General features: G+C 44.7%; 1 protein-coding gene across 3 annotated transcripts in view; it reads right to left on the bottom strand.

The window, feature by feature from the left end:
- The window catches only part of osbpl1a (oxysterol binding protein-like 1A), a 264,088-nt gene that overhangs the window by 56,978 nt on the left and 179,472 nt on the right, over positions 1-27,638 (bottom strand). For all 3 annotated transcript variants that reach the window (XM_063060473.1, XM_063060482.1, XM_063060490.1), the window contains 2 exons: positions 26,315-26,477; positions 10,144-10,303 (listed from right to left, as the gene is read on the bottom strand). In XM_063060473.1, the coding sequence (XP_062916543.1) occupies positions 10,144-10,303; positions 26,315-26,477 (323 nt within the window). The remainder of the gene's footprint in view (positions 1-10,143; positions 10,304-26,314; positions 26,478-27,638) is intronic.

The raw sequence follows: 27,638 nt of genomic DNA, 5'->3' as shown, positions 1-27,638 counted from the left end.
AATTATTGTTAGACGTACAGAGGAAAAGTGAAAAACTTTGTTTTGCATGCATGACTTCACACTGACGTGGTATTGCATCTCTGAGGTACAGCTCCACTGGCAGCTCTCCAGTTCTTTTGGAGTATTGTGTACAGTTTTGGTCACCGTTATAGGAAAGATGTTAATAAACTAGAAAGAGTGCAGAAAATATTTCACGAGATGTTGCTGGACTTGGGAGCTCAAGTTACAAAGAGAGGTTGTGTAAACTAGGACTATATTCCCAGAATTGGAGGAGGTTGAGGAGTGACCTGATAGATATACAAGATCATGAGGGGCAGAGACAGGGTGAAACCACTGACCTTTTCCTGGGAGAGGGTGTTAAAACAAGAGTTTAAGATCAAAGGTGCGATTTAAAAGGGACATCAAGGGCAGCTTCTTCAAACAAAAGGTGATGCGTATTTGGAATGAACTGCCAATAATAGTGGTTGAGATGGGCACGCCAGCAACATTTAAAATTCACCTAGCTAAGTACATGGATAAGAGAAAGTTCGAAGGCAGGGAGAACTAGCTCGCTAGGCAACAGTCACCATGGGCAAGTCGGGTCAAAGGGTCTGCTTCCGAGCTGTTTGACCTCATGGGCATGAAGGTCACCACGGGCAAGTTGGGCTGAAAGCCCACTTCTGTGCTGTGTGACTCTATAACTAAAGCATTGCATTTCTTAGTAGTATTCTCCATTGTAAACCAGATTATAGTTGGGAACTTAACATCCAAGGATACTCATCGTATCGAAAGGACAGGCAGGTAGGCAGGTAGGCAGAGGGGGTGGTATGGTTCTGTTGGTAAAAAATGAAATCAAATCGTTAGAAAGAGGTGAAATAGGACTGGAAGAGGTAGGATCGTTGTGGGTAGAGTTAGGTAACTGCAAGGGCCAAAAGACCATGATGAGAGTTATATACAGTCCTCCAAACAGTAGCCAGGATGTGGGCTACAAATCAAAAAGGGTGATAGGATATGCAAGTCAAAATGGCAGAGTTACAATTGTCGCAGAGGATTGTACTTTGGGTACAATGAGAAAATCAGGCTGGTGCTGATTTTGGATCCCAAGTGAAAGAATTTGTAAATGTCAACAAGATGGCTTTTTAAGAGCAGTTTGTGGTTGAACCCACTCGGGGATCAGCTATTCTGGATTGGGTGCTATGTAATGAACCAGATTTGATTAGGGCACTTAAGGTAAAGGAACCCTTAATTGACCAGTAATCAGTGAGAAGGAGAAGCTAAAGTCAAACGTATCAGTATTACAGTGGAGTAATGGGAATTACAGAGGCATGAGAGAGGAGATGGTCAAAGTTGTTTGGAAGGGGACACTAGCAGGGATGACAACAGAGCAGCATTGGCTGGAGTTTCTGGAAGTAATTCGGAAGGCACAAGGTAGATACGTCCCCAAGAAGCAGTAGTATTCTAAAGATAGGATGACGTAACCATGGCTGACAAAGGAAGACAAAGCCAACATAAAAGCAAATAGAGGACATATAATAGAGCAAATGTTAGTGGGAAGTTAGAGGATTGGGAAGCTTTTAAAAACCGACAGAAGGCAACCAAAAAACCATAAGAAGGGAAAAAACGAATACAAAGGTAAACTAGCAAATAATACTAAAGAAAATAACAAAAGATTTTTCAAATATATAAAGAGTAAAAGAGAGGTGAGAGTAGATATCAGATCAGCTGAAAAATGACACTGGAGAGGTATTAATGGGGGACAAGCAAATGGTGGATGAACTGAATAAGTATATTGCCCGAAGGTTTGAGGGTGTCAGCGGTCAGAAGCGAGTACACTGGGTGATTTGCAGAAGGCAAACTGTGGGGATAAAGGCAGCCTTTTCTGATCAGTTGCCAGTGACTAGTGGTGTTCCACAGGGGCCAGTATTGGGACCGCTTCTTTTTGGGTTGCATGTCAATGATTTGGATGACAGAATTGATGGCTTCATGGCCAAGTTTGCAGACGATACGAAAATAGGTGGAGGGGCAGGTAGTGTTGAGGAAGCAGGGAGGCTGCAGAAGAATAGATTAGGAGAATTGGCAAAGAAGTGGCAAATGGAACACAGTGTTGGGAAGTATATTTTCATGCACTTTGGTAGAAGGAATAAAAGCATACACTATTTTTTTTTAAACGGGGAGAAAATTCAAAAATCTGAGGTGCAAAGGGACTTGGGAGTCCTTATGCAAGATTCCTTAAAAGTAAATATACAGGTTGAACCACTGGTGAGGAAAGCAAATGCAAAGTTAGCATTCATTTCAAGAAGTCTAGAATACAAGAGCAGGGATGTGATGCTGAGGTTTTATAAGGCACTGGTGAGGCCTCATGGAGTATTCTGAGCAGTTTTGGGCCCCTTATCAAAGAAATTATGGCTGACATTGGAAAGAGTTCAAAGGAGGTTTACAAAGTTTTTCCAGGAATGCAAGGCTTATCATTTGATGGCTCCGGGTCTGTACTTGCTGGAATTTAGAAGAATGAGGGGGAATCTCACCGAAACCTATCAAATATTGAAAAGCCAAGACAGAGTGGATATTGAGAGGACGTTTTCTGTAGTGAAGGAGTCTAGGACCAGAGGGCACAACCTCAGAATAGAAGGATATCCATTTAGAATGTAATGAGGAGGAACTTCTTTAGTTGAAGGGCGAAGAATCTGTGGAATTTGTTGCCACAGGTGACTATGGAGGCCAGGTCTTTGGGGGTATTTAAGGTGGAGGCTGATAGATTCGTGATTATTCAGGGCATGAAAGGTTATGGGGAGAAGGTAGAAGACTGGGGTTGAAAGGGAAATGGGTCAGCTGCAGAGCAGACTCAATGTGCTGAATGGCCTAATTCTGCTCCTATGTCTGATGGACTTAATGGTCTTTTGATAAAGTATTTGTTTTGACTTGCTCCAATCCAAACATCAGGACTGACTAGTTAATCGAGATTTTGATTTTGTGCCTTCCAACTGCCTACTCAGCATCATCACAATCTTTCCCACTACTCCCTGCCAACATGCCATGTCTCTTTTGGCTCCTGCTGTAATCCATCTCAATGGTATACAGCCCGGGCATCCTGCCAACCCTTAGTTTAACAGGGCTCATAGGAGCCAATTAATGAGACCATATACTTCCATCTACTAACCTAAACCACCATCATTATCCTGCTCACCCAGCCGTTCCCTACCCCATGGAAACCCTCCTTCGACTTCGACATGTAGGTGATTCACGTGCTTGTCTCGGCACTTCCTAAATGCTGTCAGTTATTTTCTACAGAAATTTACATTTCTGACTGGCTGTATCACAAACTGGCATGCAAGCCCCAAGGCACAGGATCACAAGGGCAGCAGGCAGTTGTGGACTAAACCAGCTCCACCATCAAGGACATCTTCAAGAGTCAGGCATTCATCACTGAGGGTCTTACCATCCTCTTCTCGTTACTACCATCAGGGATGGGGTACAAGAGCCTGAAGACCCTCACTCTGTGATTCAGGAACAGCTTCTTCCCCTCCAACATCAGGTTTCCGAGCAGTCCATACAGTTGCTTGTATAAAATATATAATACATTATAAAATGTTCCAACCCCTTCACAACAATGCCTCCAAAATAAAGAACTGGAATCCAACACAAACACTGGTTCAGGTAATCAAAAGCTCTTTTTTCGTCTCCCTCACTCTTCTAGTTCCATCCAACCACTATCCACACACTTTATCCACAGGATCCTCTCCCTCATCTGGGTCCATCTGCTATGGCTTCTCCCGTAATGGTTCCTAGTATCACCTCTCTTACTTACCATATTCCAGCACTGGTAGTCCTTTGTGTTTCGCAAGCAGCTGACTCCATCTTCACCCTATCCACTCTCCTTCCAGCTCTACCTGTCCATCATCCTTCACCCCTCCTCGGTCCAGCCATCACCTACCAGCCCCCGCCATGCCCTTCCCCTTTCCCCCTTCCCCCGGCCATCTCTCTGCTCCACTCTGTTGTGATGCACAGTTTCAACCCGAAATGTCAACAATTCCTTTCCTCCCACAGGTGCTGCTCGACCTGCTGAATCCACTGCTTATTGTTTTATGAAACAACTAGGCTTTAAGAAGCACCTTGCAAGATGGTTAGAAGGAACTTGGAACGAATAAGTTAAACCAGTTTGAAGAGAGGTAAAGACCTGGCCAGAAGGAGCAACCTCAGCATTGTGGGACTGCTTTGAAAACACGGACAGGAACACGTTCAGGGAGGCAGCTACCTGTGACCATTACATTAACGGCTATGAACATGTGAGACTTGTGACTGGCTACATAGTGCATTGAGGACATCACCGTTATTAATCACATCAACGTGAGGGCAAATCAGAAGCCATGGTGACAGCAAAGGTCCGGGCACAGCTGAGAGACCAGGGGGATAAGACAACACTTAGACCAGGAAGAGCAGCACTTTCTCACGCTATCAGGAAGGAATATTCATAGAGAAGGTACAGCTATTTCTGCAACGCCAGAGGCAGGAGGCTCATGTGACAGGGCATTCAGACCACAAGTCCACCCTGTACGTCAATGACAGATTCACTTCTCGTCCTGATAGGCTGAATGCTATCTACGTCGGCAAGCGAGGCCTCCCTTCTCCATGAGGACTAGGCACTCTGTCTGGTCACAGCTGACGTGAGGATGATCCAACCGTGGTCAACGCGGCCCAGTTAAATGAAGTTCTAACAGACATCTTCAACATCTCTCTGGAACAGTCCACTGTCCTCTCAGGGTTCATGGTGGCCACCATCATCTTGGTGCCCAAGAGGGTGACAGTAACCTGCCTCAGCGACCAACATCCAGTGGCACGGACCTCCACAGTAATGAAGTGCTTGGAGCGGCTGGTTACGGATCACAGTAAATTCCATCTGCCTTTCCAGATCACTTATTGCTCAAATTGGTGACTGATGATGCCACGCACTCCTCTGTCCTGTCCCACCCAGATAATGGTGCCTCATAGGCCAGGATGCTGTACATCAACATTGGCTCAGCACAGCTTTCATACGACCATCTGAAGCTGGTAGTAAACTGTCCTTGTTGGGTCTCAACATCTCTCTTCGCCTCACCTGCTGAGTTTCTCTAGCACTTGGTGAGTGGTTCTCTGTAACTGGATCCGGACTTATTGACAGAAAGGCCACAGTCAGTCCATGTTGGCAGAAACATCTCCAGATCAATCACGCTGAGCACTGACAGCCCCAGGGCTGTGAGCTTAGCCCACTGCCATTCACATTGCTGATGCATGACCTCAGTTCAAACCGAATCATTAAGTTTGCTGATGACAAATATGCTGAGACAGCATAGAGAGAGGAAGTGGAACTGCTGGTGGAATGGTACGCACACAACAATTTGAATCTCATTGTGGACAGGACCAAAGAAATGATTGTTGTGTTTAGGAAGATGCAGGCCGGCCACTTCTTACTGTCCACACACGGCTTGATCGTGGAGACAGTTCGCAGCACCACATTTCTGGGAGTGCACATAACCGATGATCTCACCCAGTCCCTCAACACCACCTCTTTGGTCAAGAAGGCAGAACAGTGTCTCCACCTTCTGAGGAGATTGAGATGAGTGAGGGTCTCCTTCTCCCCACCCACTTTTACAGAAGCACCATCGAGAGCGTACTGACCTGCTGCATCACGGTCTGGTACAGGAATTGCAAGGCATCTGACTGCAAGTCCCTACAAAAGATTGCAAGGACTGTTGAGAGGGTCATCAGGGTCACTCTTCCATCCATCAGGAGCACTGTGTACGCAAGCCCCTTAGCATTGTCAATGATCCCTCTCATCCATCAACAATGTCCTTGAACCCCTACCATCAGGCAGGAGGTACTGTAGCATTAAGACACGAGCTGTTAGGATGGGAAACAGCTTCTTCACCAGGCCGTAGGACTATTGAACTCCCTGCTACCACCCAGGTCCCATCACGCATGAAGTGCCAGTAGTGTTACACTGTTTGCTTTTTAACTTGTGTCGCAAATGCCCTTTATTATTTATTAATTTACTCCTGGTAATATTATTTTATGTATTATGTGAGTGAGTTATAGGTACCGTGTTGTGAATCTGGAGAAATACTGTTTCGTTTGGCGGTTTACGTGTGTACGGTTGAAGGACAATAAACTTGAACTTGAATTTAAACCAAGACAGTACAGAATTGGAGTGCAGGATCACAGATAATTAAATCTTACAAGATTACATCTCAAAAGCCCTGCTGACCTATATACAGAGTTTAGAAAGAGGCTGGTCATCAAATGTCTGTATGATGAAATGTTCCTGCAGGTTGGAGTCAGCCAATGTGCACACCACTTCAGGAAAGAGGGAGGGAGGGAAGAAACACAGAATCACCAACTTTTTCATCCCGTTCTGTTACTTGGGAAATCACTGCAAACTTCAAAGGACGTGATATCAAGACGCTTGGAAATTAATATGATTTAGCAGAGTCAACTATGCTACTTAGGATAGCATTACAGAATTCAGAGAAAATATTCAAGTTGATTCAATATACTGAAACGACTAGGTGGTTATCTAAAAGTGGGATCAGGCAGAATAACAGCAGATGGAAGAGGTTAACACAGACCCACACCTAGTCTAGTTATGGAGTTATACAATGCAAAATGTCTCCTAGTTACCAACACCCAACTCACGCATATTCATAAGGAACAGAAATAGGCCATTCAGCCCATTTAGTCTGCTCCACCATTCAATCATGGCTAATTTTTTGACCTTCAACCTCAGTCTCCCTCCTTCTCCCACCAACTCTTAAACCCTTCACCAAATCGAAGACTCCACCTACCCCAGACATTCACTTTTCTTCCCCCCCCCCACCCCCAATTGGGCAGAAGATACAAAAATCTGAAAGTACATCCCACCAGGCTCGAGGATAACTTCCATCCTACTGTTGTCAGCCCCTTGTACGATAAGATAGAGTCTTGACCTCATGCTGTTACATCTTATTTTGAATAGTTATTTCTATACCTTGTTCTCGCTCAATGCACTGTATAATGATCTGATCTGTATGAACACAATGCAAGACACCCTTTTTGCTAGATCTTCATACATGTGACAATAATAAACAAATTCCAACAAGAAACCCCTACCCAGATGATCCGTCATAACATGGTTCAATTCAAAAGTCTGACGTCCATACACATCTTCGTCCTTACCAACAGCAGAACTAGTGTCCTCCCTCTCTCTCTCTCTCCACTTATAGTCATTGTTCTTTTTAAATCAATCTTAAGTGCTTCTGGTGCCATGAACGGATTAGAGATCTCCACAAATGCTGAGCAGTTTCTGTGATGCAGTTGAGCTTCATATGAAATGAATTTTAATCCCATTTGCTGCCAAAATCTAACACAAAATGGCATCAATGTATTGTACAACTACACGGAGGGCAGGGAAAACTGGTGGAGCAGTTTGCACCAAGGCAAGTTGTGTATGGGGGTGGAAGCAGGTTTCTGTCCAGTATGCACCTGGCTGTGACCTACCTGTAGCAGCTGTTGAAAACACACCTCAAAAGTCCACACAAATCCAACAATATACAGATTAAAAATAAATGCCAATTCTTCTGATTTGATTAACGATTTGTCTGTGCCATACAGAAATGCTGTAACTATCCAACAAAGACATTTTCCTAATTAACAATTGATCATTTTCCGCAAAGCAGAAACTAACTTAGTGTAGAGAACACAGTTTTAAATTCAAGACCTGTGAGACTACGAGGCCGCAGGGAGGAGTTGGAGGCCCAACGTCTGTGACTCCACAGGAAGTCAGAGGCACAGAGGCGGCCTGCCCTGAGTTGGAGGCCTGTTTGTATGCATGACTGGGTGGGTGGGTAGGAGCAAGCAACAAGTAAACACAAGCAGAGCAACATACAGAAAATGCTGGAGGAACTCAGTACGTCAGACAGTATACATGGAAATGAATAAAGCAATCGACTTTTCAGACTGAGACCCTTCTTTAGGACTAAGTAAGAATAAATGTGACCTTCTTTATCGCTATTCAGTGCCCCAAACAGTTTTTCCAGATGAGGCAACACATCACCTGCAAACCTGTTGGGGTTGTCTTTTGTATCTGGTGTTCCCAATGCACCTTCCTCGACATGAGTGAGACCTGACGGAAACTGGGGAACTGCTTTGTTGAGCACTTCTGCTCCATCCACCAGAAATGGAATTTTTGTGGTCAACCATTTTAATTCCTGTCTCTATTCTCCTTCTGACATATTGGTCCGTGGCCATTTTTGTCATGATGAGGCCACTCGCAAGGTGGAGGAGCAACAGCTTATTTTCTGCCTGGGAAGCCTCCAACCTGATAGCACCAACATTAATTTCTCCTTCTGGTAAACTCACTGCCCCAGCTTCCCTCTTCTTCCTGGTCTAGCCTCTTACCTCTTCTCCTCACCTGCCTATCACCTCCCTCTGTTGCCCATCCTTCTTCCCTCTCTCCCATGGTCCATTCTCCTCTCCTATCAGATTCCTTCTTCTCCAGTCCTTTACCTTTCTCACCCAAATGGCTTCACCGATCACCTTCCAGCGCCTTCCCCTTCCTTTCCAGTCATGAAGAAGGGTCTGAGCCCGAAACATTGACTGCTTATTCATTTCCATAGATGCTGCCTGACGTAGAGAGGAAAGAGGTTTGTTTTGCTGTTGATGTTGTCTGTGTTGTTCCGTTGCACATGTTACGTTGGTGCTGGAATGTGTAACGACACTTGCCCGTTACCCCACCATTCCTTAGGTTGCTAACACAAATGATGCATTGCACTCTGTTTCAATGCACATGATAAATACATTAATCTGAATCACTTGTATAGAATATCCAGTGGTGACAAACCCAGACGCATATTTCTTGACATTTGTCCAATATTTTTGTAGCCATTAGCCAGCCAGGACAATATAACAGTAGCAGGTATCGAAGAGGTAATCAGATCACCAGGACAGTGAACACAGAGGGTGACACCAGAGTACAGAGTATCTCTTACAGTTCATTAAAATTTAGGTCTTGGTATCAAATTTAGTCTTTCACATATTCTCCCAGATAAAAAGCAAAGAATATAATTGTGTTAGTTAAATCCACTACAGTTAAACAAATAACTTGACTAAGTTTGACATAGAGCCTGCAGAAAATATTCCCAACACAACTGTTTGACCCGTGTCACAATCAGTCAGGATTCAGCATTTGCCATCTCTTGTAGCTTCACAACCATTTCATGCCTCTGTCACATGGCCTGACACAGGATTTAAAAAATGCATGAACAAAGCCAGGTGATGCAAGGAACTAAAATTTGAAACAAAGATTATTTTAGATCTCTGCACTGTACTGTATTAAACATCCCACATTAATTTTTAAAAGCAACTTTTTGCAAGGGTGGCTCAGAATATTTCATGATATACTATACATACACACACCCACATGTGTGGAATTTGTACACAGAGTAACACAACACAGAGACAGGCTTTTTGACCCAGCTGGTCCATGCCAACCAAGATTCCCATGTAAGCTCATCCCATTTGCCGGCATTTGGCCGCATCCTTCTAAACTTTCCTATCACATTCCAGTCCAAGTACCCCTTAAATATTGCTGATGTACCTGCCTCAACTACTTCCTCTATCAATTCAGTCCATGCACTGGCCACCATCAGTTAACAAAGGTGTCCTTCAGGCTCTTATCAAATCTCTTCACTTTTACCTTAAACCTTTGCCGTCTAGTTCTTGATTCCCCAACTTCCCCAGTTTTTGTTCTGTTCTAATCATGTCCTTTCTTGTAAAAATTATTATGACTTATGTTCAAGAGAAAATCTGCAGATGCTGGAAATCAAGGTAACACACAAAACGCTGGAGGAACTCAGCAGGCCAGGCAGCGTCTATGGAAAAGATGAAGGGACTGTCCTGATGAAGGGTCTTGCTCTGAAACATCAACTGTTTACTCTTTTCCACAGATGCTGCCTGGCCTGCTGAGTTTCTCCAGCATGTCGTGTGCATTATATAATTTATGTTTATTGTACTTCATTCCTGTAAATGTTGCTTATTTATCTTATGTACCTATAATATTGCTACAAATAAGTTTTTCATCGCAAAAGTGCACATGACAAACTTGACTTTGCCTTTCTAACAAGCAGTGTTTATTCAATCTCTGGTTTTGTGCCTCACCTGTATTTTGTGATGCCATTGGCCGGAACTGGTTTGGTTCCACGATTCTCCTGCTCCGACATATTTGACCTTTCGGTGTTGGTACAGTTCAAAGGTTCTTCGTCAGCTGACTGACTTGCTACCGTTTCAAATCCACTCAAAGAGTCTGCAGAGTCAGAATCTGGATTCAGAAAGCACTCTGTTAATTCACCACCATTCAAGCCAAGTCCGTGCAGGTGTGTAACACTCACTCTGTATTGAGCTCTGAAATTTGACCCTGATCTATTTTGCTTATTCCCTGGTAACCATCCATAGTTAAATACTCTATCCTCCCATTTTAACAAACAATGCTGAAGACTTATTTGAATGCAATTAAATGCAAATCAGCAAAATACTTTATTTTAACCTTTTTAACCTCTTATATCCGAGTTATTTACTGTGGTCTAGACTTTGGCGCAAGAATTACAATTCCTGAGTCTGAGGCCGGTGTGGTACAAACGTGGTCTGCCCACCTTGTGTAGTCAGCAGTTACAAGAAAACTCAAGCAGGGCACAGCAGGAAAAGATTGAACAGAAAGGACATGCACCCACCATTCGTGTCTCATTGTCAGTTTCCTGGGAGCTCACCTCCCATCCATCGGGTCCAGGCCAGCAAGAGAGTGAGCTGCAAGCACTAATCCCACTGCCCAGTACTTGGTGCGCAGACCTGGTAGGTCACTGTGCAGCAGGTGCTCAATTTGGCAATCCTTCGGTAACAGAGCTTCTCCCTTGGCCTCCGAGTTCCTGTCCCTGTAACTATCAGGATCCTCCTCAACTCTGTTCCATTACCTTAACTCTCCATGCCTGCTAACTGTTGCTCTGCTGGGGGAAAGTAAGCCCCCCCCCCATTACCAACGAGACTGCTTTCAGGTCTCGTCCTGTCCTGTCCACCTGTTGAAGTGTATCTCAACACCTGAAGTCTGGGAACAGTAGAGCCTGGAACCTGGCCAAGCCAGAGGATCAGGTTCTGGTTGCCATGGTGCCCTCCGACAGGAGCACGATGGAAACCAACCTTCCCGACATGGCTCCCTCTCACCTGCCTGCACATCGCATGGGCAGGAGCTGGGGACAAAGAAATTAACAAGGGGACGGCTGAAACTTCTGAAATGCATGCGTGTTGCTTTCAACAGCGTTCCTGATTGCCCTCAAAGTGAATGGCCACTGACCTTTTCAGAGGGCAGATCAGAGGATCTCAGATAAAAGCAAGAAGGTTTTTTTAAAAACAGGCCAGTACCTTCACCTCGCTATAGGTTTTAATTCCAGAATTACTTAACTAATTGGATTTAAGATCAGTGACAAAACTCTGCACGAATCATCCTACCATCTCCTGCAGTAGATGTTGGTGGGCCTCTAGTGCGAGAGTGGAATGAGATGATGGGGGATCGAGAGAGAGATTGAAGGAGAGGAGGCAGCAAGGCCTGGGGAGAGAAGGAAAGGAGATAGAGAAGAGGAGGGGGTTTGGGGGAGGTGGGGGGCGGGAGGGAGGGAGGGGTGAGGCGGGGCCGGGGAGAGCAAGGCAGAGAAGGGGTGGGGAGGGGAGGAAAGGAGAAGAGGATAAGAGGAGGGCAGGGGAGATGTGGGAGTGGAGGGAAGGGGAGGCTGAAGGAGAGGACAAGAGGAGAGTGTGGATGAGGAGGAGGGTATAGGAAGAGGAGTGCAAGGCAAGGGGGAAACAAAAGGGAGGGAGGGGACGAGACAGAGGAAAAGATGCAAAGTTGTATGGGGCAAGAGTAGTGGGGGTCTGGCTCACGCTGTCAGAAAAGGTGATGCTAACAGATCCCATAGTGATGCTCAAGTGACTTTCAGACAGATACATGAACAGCTGGGATGGAGAGATGGGGATCATGTGCAGACAAGTGGGATTAATTTAATTTGGAATCATGACTGGTAAAGAGATCAAGGGTGGAAGGACAGGTTGGTTTTCTGTTCCATGCTCTGAACAGTAATACACACTGATAGGACTGAACAGCCAGCCGCCTGTTCTTTATTTTGACTTCTCCTGCACTCAGTGCCTCCTAGATCGTGAGCAAGATGTGCAGATTATTTCAGAAACTCTGAACAGACTTAAAGGTCAACTGTGTTTTAGTAAATGGAACAGTTGCTCCTAACCCTTTCTACCAATGATGTGTCACGTTTCCAACATGTGTGCCATTAAACCTTTACTATTCTCACACACAAAATTAACAATAAATAATGCATACCCACTTAAACTAAAATAGCAGCACCAGACCGAGTGAAGTGCATCAGCCTAGCAACTGATTCCCGGGCTCCTTGGCCATGAAACGGAAGTTGCTGTGTGGCGTTAGAGATTTCTATCAGCTGCCTACACCCCTGACAATTCAACAACTTGTATTAAATACAGAACACAAAACAGTATAGCACAGAAACAGGCCCTTCGGCCCACCATGTCTGTGCTGAACACGAAGCTAAATGAAACTAAATCTCTCCCACCTGCACATGATCCATATCCCTCCATTCCCTGCTTCTACCACCACCCCTTCCAGACACCCTCCTTATTATTCTACACACCTCCTTTAAACATTCTCCTCCTCACCCTGAATACATGTCCTCTGGTATCTGACACTTCTACCCTGGGAAGAAAAGACTTCTGAACATCTTCCCTATCTGTGCCTCTCATAATTTTATAAACTTCTACCAGTTGTCCCCTCAGCCTCAGGCGCTCCAGAGAAAACACCCCAGATGAGACCAGCTGTTTATCACCCACCCATGTTTCTCAGAGTACTGGTCCAGCCACATAAAGGGTTCGACCTCAGCAGGCTAAGGAAGTTCAGCTTGTCCCCAATGACCCTCACCAATTCTTATCTTCGCATTCTAGAGAGTACTCCATCCGGACGAATCACGGCTTGGTACGGCAACTGCTTCGCACGCTTTGAAAGGGCAAATAAAACTACACCTGTGTCAATGCGAGCAGCATCTGGCAACCCTGTGATCTCCATCTCAGAGGCCGACATCAGAAGCTTCAATAAGAGGGTAAACCCTTGCAAGACGTCAGGCCTCACTGATGTACCTGGCAGGTTACTGAGAACCTGTGCCAGCCGTGGGACATCTTCAGTCTCTCACTGCTGCATCCGGATGTTCCCACCTGCTTCCAAGGGGCATTAATCATACCAGTGTCCAAGAAGAGCAGGGTGAACTACCTCAATGACTATTGCCCAGTCGCACTCACATCTGTTGTGACAGGTCGGTGATAGCTTTGATAGGTCGGTCATGGATGGAATTAACTCTGGACCCACTGCAACTTGCCTACCACAATATCAGGTCAATAGCAGATGCAATCAATACCAGCTCTCCATGTGGCCTTGGGTCACCTGGACAAAAGCAATACCTACATCAGGCTGCTGTTTATTGATTACATCTCAGCATTCAACACCATCATCCCCTCAGTACAAATCAACAAGCTCCAAAATCTCAGCCTCTGTATCTCCCTCTGCAAATGGATCCTTGATCCCTGACTCTGTTCTCAACATAGGGAGATCAGAGCCACTGCGGATCAGTATGAACATCTCCTTGATGACAATCACTGCAGGAGGGTGTGTGCTTAGCCTTTTGCTCTGCTCTCTCTACACTCATGACTGGGTGGTTAGGCACAGCTCAAACACCATCTATAAGTCGCAGAGGACACCACTGTTGCTGGTGGAATCTCAGATGGTGACAAGGTGTACAGGAGTGAGACAGGCTGGTTAAGTGATATCGCGACAACAACCTTGCACTCAATGTCAGCAAGACCCAATGAACTGATGGTGGACTTCAGGAAGGGGAGATCGAGGGAACACACACCAGTCCTCATTGATGGTGAGGACTGTGGGCAGTGAGCAGTTTTGAGCTCCTGGGGCCCAACATTTTGATATGATCATAAAGGAAGCACGCCAGCAGCTGTGTTTCATTAGGAGTTTGAGGAGATGTGGTATCTCACCAAAGACTCTCACAAATGTCTGCAAAATGTACTGAGGAAAGCATTCTGACTGGTTTCATCACCACCTGGTATGGAAGCTACAATGCACAGGGCTGCAAACGCTGCAAAGGGTTGTGGACTCAGCCAGCCCCATCACGGACACACCACTGAGGAGATCGTCAAAAGGTGGTGCCTCAGGAAGGTGGGATCCATCACGAAGGACCCTCACCACCTGGGACAAGACCGCTTCTCATTACGACCATGAGGGAGGAGGCTCGGGAGCCTGAAGACCCACACTCAACATCTTAGTTACAGCTTTTTACCCTCTGCCATCAGATTTCTGAATAGACTGTGAACACTACGTCACTTCCTTTTTTTACACTATTTTATTTCCAATTGCAACTTATATTAACTTTTTATGTCCCGCAATGTACTGCTCCCACAAAACAACACATTTCACGCCATAGTGTCAGTGATTAAAAACCTGATTCTACTCTGCAGATTCTGGCAGAGTCAGAGTTGTGGACACAGCTCAGTTTATCACACAAACCAGCCTCCCCTCCGTCTACAATACCCGTTGCCTTGGGAAGCAGCCAACAAAATCAAAGACCCTTGCCTTCCTGGGCACTCTCTACCTCCTCCCAACCTCCGGTCAGTGCCTTCTATGCCAAAGGACTCCATCAGACAAACTGAAATCCTGGGGATAAGAGTGTGGAAGCTGAGCTGAAAGGAAGCAGAACTGAAGAAGCAAGAGACTGATTCTGCCAGGTAACAAGAGCTGTAGAACCAAGACAGCTGAAGTTCAGACAATCAGCTAAAATTTAACTGCGGGACAGAACAAAAGATGCTCCCACCTCATTACGACCTTTGTACTTTGCCCGCCTGCACTACACTTGCTCTGGAACTGTAACACCATAATCGGCAGCACCCTGATGCTGGAGGAACTCAGCATCTACGAAGGGAAGTGGACAGTCAACGCTTCATGCCAAGACCCTTCATCAGGACTGTTGAAGGGCCATTTCCCTCCATAGCTGCTGCCTGACCTGCTGAGTTCCTCCAGCATTTTGTCCATGTTGCTCTGGGTTTCCAGTATCTGCAAAGTCCCACGTTAACATGTTCTGCATTCTATTTCCTTTTCCCTACCTCGATGTACCTATGAATGGAGTGATCAGTCCGGGTGACACACAAACAAAAGCTTTCCACTGCAATCTCACTACATGTAACAAATAATAAGCCAATACCAGAGTTTAAATTTACTCCTCAATTTGCCCTTGAAGCTATTTTAAATTAAGTCACAGTCCCCATCCTGGAGCTACCCCACCTCAATAACTCTCTCTCGGAATCAGAATTACTAGCACTCACTTACATGATGTGGAATTTGTAGTTTTGCACCAGCAATAAAACAACTACACATTACAAAAATAAATATAGTGCATAAAGAAAGGAATAATGAGGTTGAATCCATGGATTCATGGGCTGTTCAGGGATTTGACGGTGGGAGGAAGAAGGTCTTCCTGTATTGTCAAGTGTGGGTTTTCAGGCTCCTATACCTTCTCTCTGATGGTAGTAATGAGAAGAGGGCATATCCTGGAAGATGGGGGGTCACATTCCATTAGGGCAACAAAGGGTTAGGGTCCTACAGAATCCCTCAGCATGCAAAGATTTGTAGAGGAGATACCATTAGCCCTAAGCTTTCACCAAGAACAACAGCTGCCATGGGTGATGAGCCAGGAGCTGGTTATTCCTCTGCTAGTAAAGATGTAGTATATCAACGGCCATTCTAGCCACAAGCTAGGCCTTGCAACTCACTCACCTAACTAATGTTGGATAGAAGAAGATTTTCCCCCATTTTAGAAGTTTATTTCATCTTCTCTTTACCCCAATGAAAAAGACTATTACATGTGATTGAATTTTCAGAGATCTGCCTGTGAAAGGCAAGCCCCGAATGCATCCCTGTCTGCAGTACACAGAGCCTACATTACGCAACAGAATAACATAAATAAAACCTTTTGCTGGAGCAACAATTCATGAAGTGAATGCTCATTAAGCGGAGAGACCTGCTGCAGGATAAAAGGAGGGGCGAGGGAGTGAGGAGGGGACAACTGTTGACTTGTTCGGAAGTAGGATGCAGGCTGATAAATGTACACAGCGTACAGTGTCTCCTCATTCTGAATATTCATCATTTTTGCTAAACTGATCCTTCTGCATTCTGTTCCGCAAGATTTTTCACCATTAATTGGCATTCCCACTACTGCTCCCTTTCCTCCCGGGCTCCGTTAGCCTTTTTAACTCTGGTCACTGTCAAGGATTTATGCAGCTACTTGTAAGTAGCTTCAGGAAGATAGGGCACTGCATTTAAATGACAGTGACGTTCAGGAAAACAGTTCATCTCTATTGATCGTAGACTTGTTCTGGAGTATTAAAATTCCTTCGCTCTCACACAGAGATACAGCACAGAAACAGGCCCTTCAGCCCATCAAATCTGTGCTGACCACCAACCACTCATTTACACTAATTCCATTTCATTCTCCTCGCATTCCCACCAACCCCGTTCAGATTGTACCACTCACTTACTAAGGACCAAGAGTCACCTACCCTCAGATCTTCAGGATATCGGAGCAAACCAGAGTACCCGGGGAAACCAAAATAGTCAAAGGGAGAACACATAAAATCCACAGAGTCAGCACCAGCTTAGATTTTTATTAAATGTTTTAACTGTGTCAAAAACAGACTACTCTGACCTACAGTAAATGAATAAATTAATATTTATTCATACAGTGCAGATCAGAAGCAGCTCTGCGATGTTTCCTAGAGCTGCTTTCTATAGTATACAACAAAAGCATTGCAATGGTAAGTTGGTTTATTGTTGTCACAAGTGTTGTGATACAGTGAAAAACTTGTCCTGCATACTGTCCATACAAATTAAATCATTACACAGTGCATTGAGGGAGAACAAGGTAAAATAACAGAATGCAGAATAAAGTGTAACAGCTATAGGGAAAGTACAGTGCAGGCAGACAATCAGGAAGCACAAGAGACTGAGGGATGACCTCACAGAGCTATATAAAATCAGAGGGATATAGATAGGGTGAACCATCCTTTTTCCAGGGTTGGAAAATCATAAACTAAAGGACATAGTTTTCAGGTTCAAGGTGAAAGGTTTAGCGAGAATCTGAGGGGCAAAATGTCTTTACATAGCGGGTGATCGATTTGGAACCAGCCGCCAGAGAAACGGTTAAGGTAGACACTGTAGATGCACGGAAGGAGAGTACAGTTACGGTGATGACAAGAGCTTAGAACAGGGGTTTCCAACCTTTTTATGCCATGGACTCCTACCATTAACGAGGTGTCTGTGAACCCAGGTTGGGAACCCCTGGTTTAGAGGCATATTGGCCAAGAGCTGGGAAATAGGATTAGCTTGAATATACGTCTTGGTTGACATGGACACACGGGTTGAAGGGCCTTTTTCCCCATTATGTACAACTCTATGACACTCTACAATAAAGGCTAAAACTGCCTGACATTCTAAATTCTGAAACTCCCATGATCCGGGAAGTTTCAGCTTTACAGTACAGATTGGTACTAATTAACTACTTCAAAGTGGGATCTAAGATCTAAACTTAGGTTTGGCGTGGTAGTGTTGCAGTCAGCGGAAAGCTTTACAGGGCCAGCAACCCCGTAAGGAGTTTATACATCCTCCCCGCGACTGCATGGACTCCAGCTCCTTCCGAAATTCCACACATGTACCGGTTAGTAAGTTAATTGGTCACATGGGTGCAATTTTTGCAGGAACTCGTGGGCTGAAGGGGTCAGTTACTGTGCTGCATTTCTAAATAGGTAAAAAATTAATAAATAAACTTTAGCAAAGCTCTGTACTAGTCTGCAGCTAATTAATCTACCAGTGCAACTTTTGCAATCTTAGCCGACATTTCAAACTTAAAGAAACTCATCTCAGAAATGCAAATCTCATGTAACCCAAGGTGTGCTTTGCATTAAAACATCGTTCTCCTGCCCAGAGGAAGATGACGGGGGTGGGGGGGGGGGGCAATTTCAGTGACCCGGCATCTCTCAGGTTTCAACATTTATTGGTTAATCCCCTGACTACTTCAGCCTCAGAGGGAAGACAGACGTAAGCTGAGAGGAAAGAGTTTTAAAGGGATAGAACATAGAACAGTACAGCACAGAAACAGGCCCTTCGGCCCACAATGCTGTTCCAAACTAATTAAGCTAATGATACCTATTGCTGCCTGCACTTGGCCCACACTCTGCATGCCTAAGTCTTTTAAACATCTCCAGAGTATCTGCAACCACTAGCTCTCTGACACCGAGAGTCTGATTGACAACCCTCCTCTCTGGGCACCAAGTCTATCTGCTGACCCACCTCACTGAGCAATGACACTGGCGACCCACCTCTCCGACACCAACAGTCTGATTGGCAACCTACCCCTCTCTCACCAGCAGTCTGACTGTTCAACCACCTCTCCGACACCAACAGTCTGACTGACAACCTACCCTTCTCCCACTAGTGTCACCTGACACTACCATTCCAATTTCCGACACACCTCGTCGGGCACTGACAGTCCAACTGACAACCCTCCTCTCTTGTACCCAAAAATCCTCTATTGCATGCATGGAACTTCACTCTTTCAGATCTTTATTTCTAGATATTTCAAAGAAAAATACTTTACTTCTGATCTCACAATCTCACCTTTTCCCCCTATCCTTACGTAAAAATCTTACATTGCATTTGATACTCTAACTTACAGTTCTTGGCGACACTCAGCAAGGATTGGTTAGTCTAACTCCTTCCCAGGATATTCTTGATGAGATTAGAATCCATGGTCACTTGCAGAGCACACCGCTCCGTCATTACCAACAGCTAGACACTGACCACACTGACTGTGAGCAGCACTGAGCCCGACTAGCTCTCACTCACTGCTGATGGGAAAATCTATGCTAATCCATTTAAATAACCCTCTCTAAATGCGCCTCAAAGAGCTGCCAGGATTTCACATCTCTCTCAGCTCCATTTAAAAAAGAGCAGCCAGGTACAGTGACATGCAAAAGTTTGGGCACCCTGGTCAAAATTTCTGTTACTGTGAATAGCTAAGTGAGTAAAAGATGAACTAATTTCCAAAAGGCATAAAGTTAAAGATGACACATTTCTTTAATATATTAAGCAAGAAAACATTTTTATTTCCATCTTTTACAGTTTCAAAATAATGAAAAAGAGAAAAGGCCCGAAGCAAAAGTTTGGAGACCCTACATGGTCAGTACTTAGTAACACCCCCTTTGGCAAGTATCAGAACTTGTAAACGCTTTCTGTAGCCAGCTAAGAGTCTTTCAATTCTCGTTTGGGGGATTTTCGCCCATTCTTCCTTGTAAAAGGCTTCTAGTTCTGTGAAGTTCTTGGGCCGTCTTGCATGCACTGCTCTTTTGTTCTATTTTAACTTAATCAGTCCACAGGACTTGTTTCCAAAATGCATCAGGCTTGTTTAGATGTTCCTTTGAATCTTTTGAATAGAACTTTTTGGCGGCAATGAGCAAAGGTATGTTTGGAGAAAAAAGGATGCAGAATTTCATGAAAAGAACCCCTCTCCAACTGTTAAGCACGGGGGTGGATCGCTCATGCTTTGGGCTTGTGTTGCAGCCAGTGGCACGGGAAACATTTACTGGTAGAGGGAAGAATGAATTCAATTAAATACCAGCAAATTTTGGAAGCAAACGTCACACCGTCTGTAAAAAAGCTGAAGATGAAAAGAGGACGGCTTCTACAACAGGATAATGAACCTAAACACACCTCAAAATCCACAATGGACTACCTCAAGAGGCACAAGCTGAAGGTTTTGCCATGGCCCTCACAGTCCCCTGACCTAAACATCATCGAAAATCTGTGGATAGACCTCAAAAGAGCAGTGCATGCAAGACGGCCCAAGGATCTCACAGAACTAGAAGCCTTTTGCAAGGAAGAATGGGTGAAAGTCCCCCAAACAAGAACTGAAAAACTCCTAGCTGGCTACAGAAAGCATTTACAAGCTGTGATACTTGCCAAAGGGGGTGTTACTAAGTACTGACCATGCAGAGTGCCCAAACTTTTGCTTCAGGCCCTTTTCCTTTTTTGTTATTTTGAAACTGTAAAAGATGGAAATAAAGAAGTTTTCTTGCTTAAAATATTGAAGAAACGTGTCATCTTTAACATCATGCCTTTTGGAAATCAGTTCATCTTTTAATTGCTTAGCTATTCACAGTAGCAGAAATTTTGACTGGGATGCCCCAACTTTTGCATACCACTGTACGTAGGAAAACTATGCATCAAACCTACATTCAACCTGTAAACCTCCAAAGTCCACCTGGAGGTTTTCAAACAAAATGCCCCAACACTAATAATCTGAACAAAGGACACAATATCACCTGGAGCCTGTTGTAAATTCTTTAGGGATTATCAATTCAAGATCTATTTCAGTGGTTAATCCTTGTTAATATCAATTTGCAGCCGTCTTTCTCAATCCCCGAGTGGTAAACACCTCTCCAGCTGTGGCATAACCAATGTTTTATACATTTGTAACTTAACTTCCCTGTCCTGGACTCAGCACAGAGATGCAGTCACAAGGAAGGCACATGAACTCTTCTACTTCCTTTTCGAAATTATGGAGGTTTAGCTCGTGACCAACACTCAACTATCTGCGGCCATACCGTTGTAAGTATCCTGACTGATTGCGTCTTGGTTTGGTACAGCAATTTAAATGTGCAGAAACACAAAAAGCTGCAGAGAAAAGTAGACTCTGCTCAATACTCCACGGACTTATTCCTCCCCACCATCAGTAGGACTGACAGGAGGCAACACCCATCATCAAAAATCCCCACCACCTGGGTCATGCCATCTTCTCACAGCTAGCATCAGGCCGGAGGCACAGAGGAATGAAGCTCCACACCACTGGGTTCAAGAACAGCAACTTCCCTTCAGCTGTTCAGTTCTTGAAATAACCAGCACAACCATAATCACTCCAGTTTCGCAACATTATGACCACTTTGACAATTTTGCAGTAAATGAACATCTTTCGTGCTCAGACATAAAAATTGAGTGTAATTTATGTTTAGTGTGTGTTTTTTTTCTCCTGTCAAAGTTGCTTATCTGATGCTATTTGCATGTGAACTGCTGCAAGCTTTTCATTGCACCTGTGCAAACAACAATAAACTTGACTTTTTGAGTTCCATGCCCTGCTAATGGAGGCAATATCCTGTATGCTTTTTTTTTACAGCTTTAGCTACATATAGTGGATACAGCCCAGTCCATCACAGGTAAAGCCCTCCCCATCACTGAGCACAATGTATTGTCGCAGGAAAGCAGAGATTCCCAACACCCGGTCATGCTCACTTCTGCCATCAAGAAGGTGGTACAGAGCCTCAAGACTTAAACCACCAGGTTCAGGAAGAGTTACTAGCCCTCAACCATCAGGCTCTTGACCAAAGGGGATAACTTTACTCAACTTCACTTGCTCCCACAAGTATGGGCTCACTTTCAAGGACTCTTCATCTCAGATTTTTGATACTTATTGCTTATTTATTATTATTTCTTCCTTTTTGAATTTGTACTGTTTGCCCACTAATTGAATGCTCAAGTTGGTGTAGTCTTTCATTGATTCTATTACAGTTATTATTCTATTATGGATTTATTGAGTATGGTGGCAAGAAAATGAATCTCAGGATTGCATATGGTGACAAATATGTACTTTGATAATAAATTTACTTTGAACTTTGAACTACACTGCTACCTTCTGGGATCCCTGGTATTGTCTATCAAGCTCCCTCTATTCCTCAATACTTGCGAAAGTTCTACCATTCATTACATACGATGACCTACCCTTATCAATCCTCCTGATGCGCATTACCTCACGTTCATGAAGGATTAAATTGCACCTGCTGTCGGTTTACCCATCTTATTGTCTATACCCTCCAACTATCTCTACACCATCAACACCACCAATTTTTCCATTTCCTTTCCAACCGATGTGTCATTTTACCCCAGCAAACTCATGCAGATTTTTCCGACATAAAAAAAATACTTCAGACCTCAGTAACACACAAGACACTTGAGGAACTCAGCAGGGCAGGCAGCAATAGTGGAGGGAAATGGACAGATAACTTGTTAGGTTGAGACTCTTCCTTGAGACTAGAAAAACAAGGGACAGTTGGCAAGAAGATGGGAAGCAAGTGCTGGCAGGTGCTAGGTGGGGAGCCAGATGAGGGCAGGTGATAGGCAGGTGAGGAAGGGGAGAGTGGGAATGATGCAAGGAGGTGATAGGAGGAAGTGGCTAAGTGTTGAAGAAAATGGAATCTGATAGGAGGGGACAGTGGACCATGGAGTAAAGGGAAGGAGGTGAGGAAGGGAACTGGAGAAAGGGGTGTGTGGGTGATGGGCAGGTGGAAAGGGTTGGGAAGAGGAAAGATATTGGGGTGGTGGGAGACATTGTTTTACTTATTACAAGGGTGACCAGAAATGAGAGAAATTGATCTTCATGCAGTCAGACTGGGAATGAAGAAGGTGGAATATCTCCCCTATTTCTTTCCAGTTCTGATGAAGGGTCTCAACCTGAAACATCCTTTTCCCTTCAAAGATGCCGCCTGACCCACTGAGTTCCTCCAGCAGTTTGTGCGTTACTTCAGATTTCCAGCATGTGCAAGCTCTTTCGCATCTTCACACCTCTGTATGCCTCTTATATGCTCTCTTACTACCAACTCCCAAATAAATAGAAATTACTTTTAACCAGTTTAATTCATCATAATATCTCAACCTCACCCTGCCTGATCAGGCCCATCTCAACATCTCGTCTCTAATGAAAATGACCTAATCATCTCGCCTACACTCCAGATCCTCAGCTGTGGGACACTGAAGATCTTTCACACCCAACATCATCCTAACATTGTTTTAAAAGACATAAAAAGTTAGAGGTAACTTTTTTCCTATTTACAGAGCTTGAGCATTATATCTGTACAATCACACATCAGGTTACATATTCAGGATTCACCAGCAAACGAACAGTTACCTTACTCCTGTGGGATTTGATTTACACCATCCTTTGTGTACAATGGCAGAAACTGATTGCCATTACAGATGCAACTGAATACTGCATTAATTGCCCAACTATCTTCTTTGTCCTTCTGACAGTAGACTGACCTAACGCAGGGTCTGGCTCCAATGCTAATTTGTAAATTGCACAAACTTGTAATGATTCAACATAAAGAAAATCTCTTAAAGCCAGACTATGCAGAATTTAAAATCTCACCAAAACTCCATACTACACTTTACATGGAACTGAATTAGTTTAATTATTAACAGGTTCACCGGAGTGAGCCAGAAACTAGGGCTGTTTTCTCTGGAGTGGCAGATACTGAGGGGTGACCTTATTGAGGTCCACTAAATCATGCAGGACATAGAACAGCTGGATTTTCACTCCTTTCCTCCGGTGGGGAAATCTAAAATGGTAAGGTGGGTAATCTAAGTTGGTAAGGTGGGTAATGTAAGATGGTAAGGTGGGTAATGTAAGATGGTAAAGTGGGTAATGCAAGATGGTAAGGTGGGTAATGTAAGTTGGTAAAGTGGGTAATGTAAGATGGTAAGGTGGGTAATGTAAGATGGTAAGGTGGGGTAATGTAAGATGGTAAGGTGGGTAATGTAAGATGTTAAGGTAGGTAATGTAAGATGGTAAGGTGGGTAACCTAAGATGGTAAGGTGGGTAACCTAAGATGGTAAGGTGGGGTAACGTAAGATGGTAAAGTGGGTAATGTAAGATGGTAAAGTGGGTAATGTAAGATGGTAAAGTGGGTAATGCAAGATGGTAAGGTGGGGTAATGTAAGATGGTAAGGTGGGTAATGTAAGATGGTAAGGTGGGTAATGTAAGTTGGTAAATTGGGTAATCTAAGTTGGTAAGGTGGGTAATGTAAGATGGTAAGGTGGGGTAATGTAAGATGGTAAAGTGGGTAATGTAAGATGGTAAGGTGGGTAATCTAAGTTGGTAAGGTGGGTAATGCAAGATGGTAAGGTGGAGTAATGTAAGATGGTAAAGTGGGTAAGGTAAGATGGTAAAGTGGGTAATGCAAGATGGTAAGGTGGGTAATGTAAGTTGGTAAAGTGGGTAATGTAAGATGGTAAGGTGGGTAATGTAAGATGGTAAGGTGGGGTAATGTAAGATGGTAAGGTGGGTAATGTAAGATGGTAGAGTGGGTAATGTAAGATGGTAGAGTGGGTAATGTAAGATGGTAAGGTGGGTAATGTAAGATGTTAAGGTAGGTAATGTAAGATGGTAAGGTGGGTAATGTAAGATGGTAAAGTGGGTAATGCAAGATGGTAAGGTGGGTAATGTAAGTTGGTAAAGTGGGTAATGTAAGATGGTAAGGTGGGGTAATGTAAGATGGTAAGGTGGGTAATGTAAGATGGTAGAGTGGGTAATGTAAGGTGGTAAGGTGGGTAATGTAAGATGGTAAGGTGGGGTAATGTAAGATGGTGAAGTGGGTAATGTAAGGTGGTAAGGTGGATAATGTAAGATGGTAAGGTGGGGGAGAGAGATTTAAAGGAGACCTGATGGGAACCTTTTACACACAGAGGGTGATGCATATATGGAACAAGCTGTCAGAGGTAGGTACAGTTACTATGTTTAAGACATTTAGAGAGAAATGTGGACAGGAAAGGTTGAGGCTTTTGGGACCCAGCACCCCAGTCATGAGCCTGTCTCTATGCCGTATAGCTGTATCACATTAATTGCAACACTGATCATAACTATTCTTTGACTCAAGCAACACACATCAAAGTTGCTGGTGAACGCAGCAGGCCAAGCAGCATCTATAGGAAGAGGCGCAGTCGACGTTTCAGGCCGAGACCCTTCGTCAGGACTAACTGAAGGAAGAGTGAGTAAGGGATTTGAAAGCTGGAGGGAGAGGGGGAGATGCAAAATGATAGGAGAAGACAGGAGGGGGAGGGATGGAGCCGAGAGCTGGACAGGTGATAGGCAGTAAACAACAGGAATTCTGCAGATGCTGGAAATTCAAGCAACACACATCAAAGTTGCTGGTGAACGCAGCAGGCCAAGCAGCATCTATAGGAAGAGGGGTGGTGGGAGGATGGAGTGAGAGCAGATGTACGTGAATATAGAGTAATAGTCCACTAGGAATAGGGTTCCCCTGGTCCTCACCTACCACCCCACCAGCCTCCGGGTCCAACATATTATTCTCCGTAACTTCCGCCACCTCCAACGGGATCCCACCACTAAGCATATCTTTCCCTCCCCCCCCCTCTGCATTCCGCAGGGATCGCTTCCTACACAACTCCCTTGTCCATTCGTCCCCCCCATCCCTCCCCACTGATCTCCCTCCTGGCACTTATCCGTGTAAGCGGAACAAGTGCTACACATGCCCTTACACTTCCTCCCTTACCACCATTCAGGGCCCCAAACAGTCCTTCCAGGTGAGGCATCACTTCACCTGTGAGTCGACTGGGGTGATATACTGCGTCCGGTGCTCCCGATGTGGCCTTTTATATATTGGTGAGACCCGACGCAGACTGGGAGACCGCTTCGCTGAACATCTACGCTCTGTCCGCCAGAGAAAGCAGGATCTCCCAGTGGCCACACATTTTAATTCCACATCCCATTCCCATTCTGACATGTCTATCCACGGCCTCCTCTACTGTAAAGATGAAGCCACACTCAGGTTGGAGGAACAACACCTTATATTCCGTATGGGTAGCCTCCAACCTGATGGCATGAACATTGACTTCTCTAACTTCCGCTAGGCCCCACCTCCCCCTCGTACCCCATCTGTTACTCTTTTTTATGCACACATTCTTTCTCTCACTCTCCTTTTTCTCCCTCTGTCCCTCTGAATATACCTCTTGCCCATCCTCTGGGTCACCCCCCCCTTGTCTTTCTTCCCGGACCTCCTGTCCCATGATCCTCTCGTATCCCCTTTTGCCTATCACCTGTCCAGCTCTCGACTCCATCCCTCCCCCTCCTGTCTTCTCCTATCATTTTGCATCTCCCCCTCCCCCTCCAGCTTTCAAATCCCTTACTCACTCTTCCTTCAGTTAGTCCTGACGAAGGGTCTCGGCCTGAAACGTCGACTGCGCCTCTTCCTATAGATGCTGCTTGGCCTGCTGCGTTCACCAGCAACTTTGATGTGTGTTGCTTGAATTTCCAGCATCTGCAGAATTCCTGTTGTTTGCGTTTAAATATTCTTTGACTCACCCACCTGAAACAGCATCATAGAACTCATCGTCACTCAGTACACTGTGTGGCGGTGACCCTTTGACCACAGACTGCTCCAGTTCATGATGTTCACAGGCCAGGGTCTGCAGGGCCTCGGAAAGGATCTTGTTTTTCTCTTGTTCCTGCTCTAATCTCAGATTCCGCACCTGAGAGAAAGAAAAGCAAAGTTAAAGAGTGTGGAAGCGCACACAGTGGAGGTGGAAGCAGGATGAGAGGAGAGTGAGACAGTGGGAGAGAGAGAATGATAAACGTCAAGACAGAAAAGTCGAAAGAAAAAAAGGAGCACGAAGAGAGAATGAGTCTAAAGAGAAAACAGTGTTGAGATAGAGGGAAGAAAGGGTCACGAGAGAGGTGAAAGGAGAAGAGGTGGAGCGGAGAAAGAGAGGTAGGAAAAGAAGAGAATCAGAGACAAGAGAGCAGATTTCATAAGAACTTTCAAAGGAGATTGCTATTCGAAGGGAAAATTACCCTGGCTATCCCAAGGGGCGCTAACAGGCCAATTCTCCCAATGAGGTCAGAATGAGAGACTACGTGACCTGCTGTGGTGTTGCACTGTTGATCAGTCTGAAGGAGCAACAGGAACAAGAGCTAGGGAACAGCTAGCAAGAAGAGCAAGCAACAGCGAGTAAAGGAAATAGAAACATTCACAGCCAAGAGATCTGTGCAACAAAGAGAGAAAATAAATCTTATCACCTGCCTGAAATGGCACATAGTCTTCAGCAGTTTACTATGCCCAATCTTTAAACACCAAACTGATACAAAAATCTCTCATAGGCTCAGTGATTTAGCCAATACAATAATAAAAACATTACAGTCATATCCAGGTCAAAATAAGTTTAATGCTGACCCTCATGTAAGCAACCCACCCCCCCGCCCAATGAATACAAGCTGTAAACCATTCCATATACATCAGGTATTTAGAGCATTTCTGTTTTTCACATATGTACGGCCTAGGTAAATATTTAAGATCAACGGGGAGACACTTGAATAACAGAGAACCAACTATCAGCAGACTTCAGGAGGGCACAGAATAATGCTTCTTGAAATACTCAAATACCTGTTACTTAACAACTTCAGGTGGAAAGCTAGGCCACGCACTGGGATGTGGAATTTCATCCTGGCAGTATGAGGTGATACTTTTTCAGCAGTCAGACTGGGGTAGGGCGTATACAGCAAATTGTAGGGCACTGAGGAATGCTGATGAACAGAGAGACTTTGAGACCGTAGTTTCCTGAGAGTGGCTACGACGGTCAATAAGGTGGTACCCTGCAAATCTCCCTCAAACTTATCGCCCTCATCTTAAACCA

Source organism: Mobula hypostoma, chromosome 1, assembly GCF_963921235.1.
Source record: "Mobula hypostoma chromosome 1, sMobHyp1.1, whole genome shotgun sequence".
Taxonomy (NCBI): domain Eukaryota; kingdom Metazoa; phylum Chordata; class Chondrichthyes; order Myliobatiformes; family Myliobatidae; genus Mobula; species Mobula hypostoma.
Note: the sequence above shows the minus strand (reverse complement) of the source record. Positions and strands in the feature narration are given on the sequence as shown.